This window comes from Olea europaea, unplaced genomic scaffold (genome assembly GCF_002742605.1).
Source record: "Olea europaea var. sylvestris unplaced genomic scaffold, O_europaea_v1 scaffold2006, whole genome shotgun sequence".
Classification (NCBI taxonomy): Eukaryota; Viridiplantae; Streptophyta; class Magnoliopsida; order Lamiales; family Oleaceae; genus Olea; species Olea europaea.
The window spans coordinates 107,221-117,172 of NW_019237941.1; the positions used below are offsets into that span (position 1 = coordinate 107,221).

Here is a 9,952-nt window from a genome sequence, read left to right on the forward strand (position 1 = left end):
GTATCATCACCATTTATGATCAGTTATCGAGCAATAAATCCCACAATTAAGTTTCAATTCGTTAGTTGAAGAAATTGTGTAAAACCCGCAACTAAATAAATATGACTCGTCTTTTCCGATCCAGGTCTTGCACAGTTACCGGCTTAATTGCTGTCAAATCAATGCCGCCAGAAAAACCCTCCTCCCCAAATAGCCCCTCCGTTTATGGAGACGAAGAGCCGGAGGAAGACAAGGAAGAGGGATATTTCGGGGATTTCTTTAGTGATGAGGAGTTTGAGAATCCTGTTACGACGCCGTTTATAAGCCCGGAGAGGAGGCATGGGCGTTGGGTCAAGGGACAAGGCCGAAATGAGCATAATAATAATAATAATAATCAGCAGTTCTCGGTCCTGGCGATGGTGGCGACGGCGCTGCGGCGGTCTCTGGTTTCTTGCAGTGTTGATAGGGATCACGTGGCGTCTGATGTGGACATCGGGTGGCCTACCGACGTCCGACATGTCTCACATGTCACCTTCGACCGCTTCAATGGCTTCCTTGGACTTCCGGTAGAGCTCCAGCCGGACATCCCCCGTACAACCCCCAGCGCCAGGTTTATATCTCTCTTTTTTCACTTTGCTATACACAGATTTGGGTTTTGGCTGAATTTGGAATTTTTATGTTTTTTTTGGATCCAGAGTTATAGTTGTTATTGAATGATTTACTTATGAGTTGGGTCAATAATTGTCTAATTCTTCCTCCGGATTTGGTTTATAATGAATTCCCGTACAATTTTGTTGTCCAATTTTACCTGGTGAAATGTAAAGTGCTTCCATTAATAGATGGTAGGAGTGCCTTAATTAGAATAGAACAGCTTCCATTGGCTTCTTTCAAATATATGAAAGATATTTTTGCTCTTTGTTCAACTAATTTTGTCTCACGGGCGCTATACTGTTTGGACATACAATAATCAAAGCTTCCTTCGAAGATTAAGAAGATTATTGCGACTTGGAATTATGATTATCCTCTGCTGAAATGCCTATCTTCTGTCAAATGATGTATTGATGCACTGTTTAAACAAATTTCTTGCTATCGGCAAGGGTGATTATGTTTTCTAAATTAATTGAGATTGGTCTGTCTTAAAAGGTTAAACCCTAACCTTAAGGGTCTCCCACCACCCTTGCCCTGGAGCATCGTGAGAGAGGTAAATCGCAGGTTATGCCTCCAAGGGTACAAGGTGGAAGGCTACTTGTATACTTGCACTTACCCAAGAGCCAAATCCATATTTCAGGATTCGAACCCTTGACGCAGCAGCCTCAAGCAAAGCTGGATTTCTCCACCCTCCCCTTTTACCATTTGGAGATGTGCCCTGGGGGCAAGATTGGTCTGTCTTAGTTTTACATGTGATGGTTGGTTATTTTCTAATGTCAATCACATTATGGAAACAAACGTTTGCTAAGGCAGAGCCACCTGGCCACATTGTGGCAATAATACTAGTCCTTACATGGACACTGGAGTAGATTGTTAAAATTTCGACTTCTTAATTTTTGGTTTTGTAAAAGTGTTAAATGAATCTGAAGTAGTCTAATATGAAGGACATCATTTAGCGTATCAATTTATTTCTGAAACTAAAATAATTGAAAATTTAATACCTGTTCTCTATTTGTTTGTTTTATCTTGTGTGCACCTGTACTTTGTATATGTATTTTGTATGTTTGCATGTATTCGTCTATCTACATGTATACATATGCATGCCCTAGATTTCTATATTCACTTACTAGAATGCAAGTCCTGACTTCTGCCTTTTGCCACCACAATGTTTCCAGTGCAAGTGTTTTTGGAGTTTCTGCACAATCAATGCAGTGTTCTTATGATGATAGAGGGAATAGTGTACCAACAATTCTTCTTAGGATGCAAAACCAGTTGTATTCAGAAGGCGGTCTTCAAGTATGCATATATGTATTTATTGGTAGTTTCTTAATTGCTATTGGCTTCAATTTTCATTGATTAAAAATGTTATAAATGTTTGGTTGAAGGCAGAAGGAATATTCCGTATCAATGCCGAGAACAGTCGAGAAGAAATTGTCCGAACCCAGCTTAATAATGGGGTTGTGCCCTGTGGAGTTGATGTTCATTGTTTGGCTGGGTTGATAAAGGTACCAAGAGAATTTTGGATAAATATTCTTCTATTATTTTGAGGAGAATATTATGAGATGAAAGTTATTTCTTCTTAAGTTGATATGTGCACAGGTTAACTGAAATTGATGAAGGTATGGAATGGGATCATTCTTAGTCAGATGATGTTCTGTTGAACTTATATGAAGTAATAAAGAATGGGAAATAACTCTTGAGAAGGAATTATATAAATTAGTTTTAACGTACAATTTACATTGGATAGGTTTTGTTTCCTAGTTGTATTACGCCTATGAAAAATTAAAATATTTCATAACCTTGTTAGACCAGCCTTTTCACATTCTCTATCAATATACTGTCCACAGAAGATGCCATGGAACTAGTTGCAAATGCATTTTTCTTTTTTTTAGTTCCATCCAAATGACAATGAGTTTCTTACAATTAAAGTTTGTATTTAGTAGTAACTTTGGATTGCCCACGTATGCGGAGATACTGTTAGTTACATGAGATGAAATTAATGAGTTACAAACAATAGTGATGGTTGGCAGCTAATAAAATCTGTCACTTACGTCGTTTATCTCTAAACTTGTACGAACATGTTTAGAAAACGGTGCTAAAACAGGAATTCTTCTTAATTAACCATTCTCCACTTTCTACACCCTCATTCTATAAGAAGGTAGACCAATTTTCGTTCTGTTGAAATTCTAGGACAAATTGATTTTTCACGTTGCATAATGAGTTAATTATTTTTGGCACTTAGCTTTAGGGAAAATTTAGGTTATCCAGAACCGGCTCTAGTATTTTAAGCATTACTGGCTTTATTTTTTATATTTTGCTAGAAAATTATCAAAACATATTTGGAAGAGAGAGTAAGAATAAATTGTATGGTATTTTGGTAAGTGTCACATATATGCCTAATTGTCTTCACTTCTAATGGATTAGGTACTTCAGCTACTAAACAATTTTGTTTTTGAAGTTGTAGGCACATTTTTTTCTGCATCGTATTAGCATGTACTTAATTCTATCTACACTACATGGACTTGGGAGAGGGGTGCAAGAAATAGGCACACTTCTGAGTGTGTGATTGTGGCAAGTCTACCAATTTAAACTTAAAATGAAGGATCCATATGCAATACCTCACCTGAGCCTCAAGTGTGCGATATGGGTATCTGACCTTAGTATTTATCAGCATTATGCTCAACTGCTGTCATTGGTGCATCCTAACTTGCAGTTGCGCTTGCTCTTTCAAGCATGTGAATGGTATTTCAATGAATGGATCTAATAATAAGACCTTAAATTTCTCCCTTGTGGAAAACCCGATTACCTGTGCCTTTAAGAGTAACTTTTAAGAAAGAAACTGTGAATAGGAAATTTGCATTTATTAGTTCATCAGTGAAAGTTCATTGACTTGATGTAATTTCTTACCTGCTTTCCAGTTTGCTATTCAAAAGTTAAGTTTTCCTTTACACTGACTGACTATAATATGATCTAGTTGTCAACTGGATAAATTGGCAATCATAGCACAGGGCCTACAGACTAGGAAAATTCTTCCTTTCTTCAGATGGATGATGCTTTGTGCAATTTATAATTGATAGTAGATTAAAGCAAAACAAACTGTCACTGACTATTACTTGATGCTATGATTTAAATGGTTCAGTGAAGCTGTGTGATGTGTGCTATAAGAATGGGGAACTATCTCTGTTTCATATTGTTTGTCAACTTGATTGCTTCAATAAATGTTCTAGAGCCAATTTTCTGGTTGCCTCGTGATATTGTAACTGTGATAACTGATGACCACTATTTGACACTTTCAGGCTTGGTTTAGAGAACTACCAACTGGAGTTCTCGATTCTCTGACCCCAGAACAGGTGATGCATTGCAACACCGAAGAAGAGTGCTCCCAGCTTGTAAAGCTGCTTCCACCAACTGAAGCTGCATTGCTTGATTGGGCTATCAACTTGATGGCCGATTTCGTGCAAAATGAACATCTAAATAAGATGAATGCACGCAACATTGCTATGGTTTTTGCTCCCAATATGACTCAGGTGCTTTAGCCTTCTTTGCACCTTACGTTCTCTCTTTATTATTTTTGCTTCATGGGTCTTTTGAGTTCAATCAGTTAGACCAATTTCTAGTCATTTTGAGGCCTCAACAAATATTCTAGCAATCTCTTCCACGCTTAGATTTTTGTGACATGACCATTCTATTTTTGATCTTCAGATTCTTGTAATTGGGGGTCATGACTATTTTTCAAGACAAGTTATTGTATCAGACGAAATAAGGAGGAAATGGCATTTTTAACACTTCTGTTATATGATTCAAAATTTTTATAATGATTCAAATACTATAAATAAGCAGTCTTTGTATATTACATTTAATACATAAAATTAATTGTTAATACATAAATTTAAACACTCGTTAAAATTTCTAGATACATGAATGCGAATAAATTCATCTATAATAACTCTAGATTCATAGAACTCAAGATTCATCAAGTGAAAATTCATTAAATCCATATTAAAGTGAATGTTAATTAATTGAGAATTAATAACACGAATTTCATAAACGACAATAATTATATAGTATTCATTACATATCAAAAAACGAAAAGTAAGGTATTGTTGAAATAATTAAATTGTGGAGGGTTAAAATCGTCTAAAAAATTATTCTTCCTTGATTTATATTATAGATTATAGATATATTCTTGGGGTTTGCATGATGATTGAACGAAGACTTAATTTGTCGGTAACAGCTATTATCATTCTATCACCCTTTAAAGGTTGTGGATCAACCTGAACAATAACTTAGAACACTAGCGATGCAATTGCAAGCAGGACATTCTGAGCAAAACATAAGAATTTTTAATAACTTATTAGTATGATTTATGAAAACTATAATTTTCTCTCTATTTAATGCTACTGTATGTAAATATATTTCCCCATCATCGTTCCAAAAAAATAATAATAATAATAATAAATTAAATTGACCAAAATATCCTTAAAATTTTCTTAATTCTTACTTGGATTCCAAAATTGTTAGATTCCAAAATTCTTTCTTCTTTCGCTCAATCATAAAATTCATTTGTTTCTCTCACTCAACTCGACCCCAAATCGACCGCTAATTCGTCGACATCTCTCACCCACGAAAATTGTCACCGTGCCACCTCTGTTGCCTCATTTTTAGTGAGAAAAAAACCCAAACTGAACGATCAATTTCTTTTTTTCTTTCCTTTTCTTAATCCCCTTTTTCTTCTAATTTTCAATTTGACCATTGAAATGAGTCTCACATTTTAGAGGCATGACATGAGTGTCTTCTTAGAAGCGGTGATGTGGATCAATTAGAAGAGAAAATTCTAAATCAATTAGAAATAAGAAGGATCTATGAAAACGCATATAACTTTCGGTTCGAATGTCGAATTTTCATCCATAAGTACAATCCAAAAGCGTGTTAAGATTCTAAATAATATTCTTGCCAACATTGTCAAACTTTCAAGTCAAATTCCACCGCTTCGAGGTCCGTTTTAGCCTTTTTTCTGTTTTGAATCAATTTAAGGATAATTTCATCATTTTAACAGTTTTTTAGTTCTGATTGGAGCAACTTAACAAAGTTTTGTTCTTCAAGATATAATCTATTGCGGAATTAAATAAAGATGAGCAACCATATGTAACGTGGTAAACCCCTAAGTGAAATATCCACAGTCCCCTTGCCAAGGGTAAAATAATTCACTTTCAAAGAACAAAAAATACAATAACTTTAATTTAGTAATTTCACAAAATTAACTAAAACAATCAAAAGCAAATAAAGAACAACTCCCTTGTTTTCTTACTCCTTTTAACTTGTTAAAGATGTAGAATCAAACTCTTTAGTCTTGACTTTATCGTTACTTCACTATTGTATTCGGCTGTAAAAACCACTAGAATTAAGATTCACCAATTTTAACTCTTTTCAAGTAGTTTGATCTTTGAGTACAATTATATCATTCACACACAGGTGTGTTCTCTTCAATTACGGTTTAAAAATACAATTTTTGCTTTGAGATACTTCAATGGAACATCAACCAGATGGCCAGTAGTTAATGGAGATGGTCAGAAGACTTCAAAACTTCCTACTACAGGTTCATCGAGCATAGACAGATCTTTCTCAAAGCATTTGTTCATCCCTTAATGATTTTTTTTTTTTTTATATTTATATAAGGACGCCCCAAGACAAGAACGTATTTTACTACTAAGCCCTTTACAGGATTTTGTTTACAAAATTAGAATTTCAATACAATAAGGATTTATTTTAGTCTATAAATATGTGTTAAGGTTGTAAAAACATTACATTCATTTTTCTTGATTATTTTTTTTTTCCATTATTTGGTGGATTATAATAATTTCCACGTATGTTCAAGCGAAATTCAAGTAAATACTCATTCATGTCACTTTTATTATTAAACACGTCTTCGAGTGTGTCAAGCAGAGAAGTTGCTGTGAAAGTGGAGATTTTAGGGGGGTGCTTTGTTTGTAAACAGAGAGGAGGGGAAGAACATGATAAACTGATTCAGTTCGAGCGTTGAATTTTTATCTGTGAGTACAATCCAAAAGCGTGTTTCGGTTCTACATAATATTACGACCAACATTGTCAAAGTTTCAAGTCAAATTCCATTGTTTAAATGTCCATTTAAGCTTCTTCATTTTTTTATTTTTATTTTTTTTCCATTTTGAATCAATTCAAAGATAATTTCTTACTTTTACAGTTTTTTAGTTCCATTCGAATTTGTTTTACAAATTTCAGGTTTACTGGATTTTGTTTACGTAATTAGAATTTCAATATGATTAAAATTTATTTTGATATGTGTTAAGGTTGTAAAAACATTACATTCATTCTTCTTGATTATTTTTTCCGTTATTTGGTAGATTTGAATAATTCCCACGTATGTTCCAGCAAAATTCAAGTAAATACTCATTCGTGTGTTACAAACAAGAACACTTTTATTATCATCAACGTTTTTGCCCTGTGTCAAAAAAATGTTACACGGATTCTATCTAATTTTTCATCACATCTGAGCAATGTATTTTATTTATTTATTTATTATTATTATTATTATTATTATTATTATATTTTTTTTTTTTTTTGAAGTCCTCAGGTATATAACTTCACTTGGCAGTTGAGTGTCTAACCACTTAGAAAAATATATCTTTTTTTTTTTGTAAACCATTTGTTATTTAATTGTTAAATAAGTTTTGGGCACTATTTAATCTGTAAATGTGGAGTAGATGTTGGTTTTTCGTTATACTTTTTTTTGTTGTATGATTGTTTTTTTAATTTTTATGTCCATGTTTTCATGCGTTTTCGAATTTTTAGGACAACAAATATCAAAATTATATGGCGGTAACATGTTGAGATTAGAATTTGTGGCTTGAAAATGTGGTAGAACTTTGAATCTGAAAAATATAATTTTTAAATAAGATGAAGAGAATTTCAAATGGATATTGCATATAATCTCTAGTTTGATGAGTTAAGTAACAAGTTTTCGCAAAGTAAATATCGAATTTTGAAAACATCTGGAGAGTCGGTCTAATCTCAAATTTGTTATGAACATCTTGAGTTTACTCGGCTGCATAATTTCAACACGAATAATTTTTTTATCTACAACTTCAAATGGCACTCTGCCTTTTGCATTGAACTCTAAATTCATATATTTTTCTGATGATATATTATTTGCTATGTGCACAGATGTTTGTAACAAAAATTGTACACTAGTTTGGGACACAACCCGCGATTTACCTGATCTGCGTAAAGAGGGACTGAATCGTAGACTCAAAAATTAGTCGCTATAAGGTGGACACTTGAATATCAAAAAAATAAAAAATAAAAAAATTGTACACGAGTTCTTTCATATGCTCTGCAAGTAGGTTTCTCATTTGCCTCTTTTGGTCCTTTCGTGTCCAAATTTTCTTCTTTTTGCATGAATAATCTTCAAATTCGAGATTTAACCTATAAAAGCTATATATAGTCTATATTAAGTAGAATTTTCCTCAATCCACTAAGAAAACTGAGATTATACATTTTAAAGTTTCTATAAAATTCGAAATTTTACAACATTTCAAGATTTTCCATATTTTGAAATTTTAAAGGCCTATCTAAAACAAGGTGCTAGATTGAAATATCCGTGCAAGTCGAGATTTCTGAAAAATTCGAGATTTCCATCAATTCAAGATTTTCAACTAAATTTGACATTTAGGGTCCGTTTAATTGCAAAAATGAAATTTGGATGGAAAGAAAACGAATTTCAGGGAATTGAATTGCCTAAAAAATATTTTCTTGGGAATTGTAAATTATTGTGTTTGATTGGCATAATTTTTCACGTGAAAAATGTTGAAATAAAAGTATTTTTTGATGTGCGTTTGGCTTTGTTTTACATAAAAATTGTCAATTAAATGTATAAAATTTATTAGTATTGGGGATGAAATTTGTTTCCATTGCAAAAAAATTAAAAATAGAAAATTCAAGAAAATCATCTATGTTTTAATGTTCGTTTGACTTTTTTTACATGAAAATTGTCAATTAAAGGAAAAATATTTTTTTACAATTAGAAATATAATTTGTTTCCATTACAACCCCTCCCCCCCCCGCCCCCAAAAAAATAAAAATAAAAATTGTCAACATTGCCTGGAAAATCAATTCCCACCATATAAAGCTGGAAATTGTCTAATAGCTGCAAAAATGGAAAAAACCTATTCCCTAGAAAATAATGGTGTCAAACATGCAAAAAATTAAACTTGGAATTGGAATTCCTAATTCCGTGGAAAACTTTGCTTCATCAAACACTGCCTTAGTGCTTATTTGTCACTCTTTAAAATTTTAAATTATTTGCTACAGTATCATTTTTCTGTACTACATAATCACACAATAAAATATTCTATACAAAAATCAATAAAATTTCTTTATTTTTTAATCACACATTCTCTAAAAAATACTACTTAAAACTTTTTAATTTTCACAAATAACGGGTGACAAACAGGGCTTAGACTATAATTTGAGTTTATACTAAATTTCTATGTTTCAAATATACAATCGAAAGTTTGATTTGCTACTACGCAATTACGAGGTTTCAATTTCGACTTTTTAAGTTAATAAATTACATCTAGCCCTTGCTTAATCCCTATTATTTCCAAAATAAAATTTTCTCTTTCTTATTTTCAATGACACATTCTTTAATAAAATAATATTACACCTAAATTCAAAAAAAAATCTTATTTTTTAACCACAGATTCTCCAAAAATCACTATTTTTAAAACTCTTTTTTTAAATAATGGCAATCAAATTTAATTTAATTTAATTTTTACGATAAATATACTATGTGTTTCATTGCAATTAGTAGTCACTTCCTTTGCACAACTTTGCAAGCATTGTTTATACCAATAGGAATGATTACTCAATTACACATTAGTTAAACTTAAATTTAATTTTTTTTTTTTTTAGAATTTGAAGTTATTTTCATCATAATATTTGAATTTTACAAGGAAACACAGTAAATTTGTTTGTTGTTAAATAAAATTAAATTCAAATTCGAGCAACGAATTTTAATTAAATCCAAAATTATTGTGAGCCATAAACAAAATTTTCAAAGTTTTGTGACAAAAACACGACCATACTCACTGAACTTTGAGATAGTTGAGTTTTGACCTCTAAAATTTGATATGGTCGGGTTTTTTAATAGTGATTTTTTAGAGAATTTATGGTTAAAAAGTTAAAAAAAATTTGAATTTACATATAAAATATTTTATTGTATAGACGTGTGGTTTAATCCAAATTTATAGTAAGTAATAGAAGACTTTTCAAAGTTTAGTAGCCAAAG

At 32.0% G+C, this 9,952-nt stretch overlaps 1 protein-coding gene across 1 annotated transcript; it reads left to right on the forward strand.

Moving 5' to 3' along the window:
• The first annotated feature begins 6 nt into the window (after positions 1-6).
• LOC111379577 (rho GTPase-activating protein 3-like) lies at positions 7-4,422 on the forward strand. Its single transcript, XM_023002978.1, has 5 exons — positions 7-589; positions 1,803-1,923; positions 2,013-2,132; positions 3,924-4,154; positions 4,330-4,422. The coding sequence occupies exons 1-5, from the start codon at positions 102-104 to the stop codon at positions 4,408-4,410; spliced, it is 1,041 nt and encodes a 346-aa protein (XP_022858746.1). The 5' UTR covers positions 7-101; the 3' UTR covers positions 4,411-4,422.
• The last annotated feature ends 5,530 nt before the right edge of the window (positions 4,423-9,952 follow it).

Excerpts from the sequence above, each read along its gene's own strand:
- LOC111379577 (XM_023002978.1), top strand. The coding sequence starts at position 102 with ATGACTCGTCTTTTCCGATCCAGGTCTTGCACAGTTACCGGCTTAATT. Across the intron at positions 2,133-3,923 it reads GTTTGGCTGGGTTGATAAAG|GCTTGGTTTAGAGAACTACC; the intron begins GTACCAAGAGAA and ends TGACACTTTCAG. Across the intron at positions 4,155-4,329 it reads TTGCTCCCAATATGACTCAG|ATTCTTGTAATTGGGGGTCA; the intron begins GTGCTTTAGCCT and ends TTTGATCTTCAG.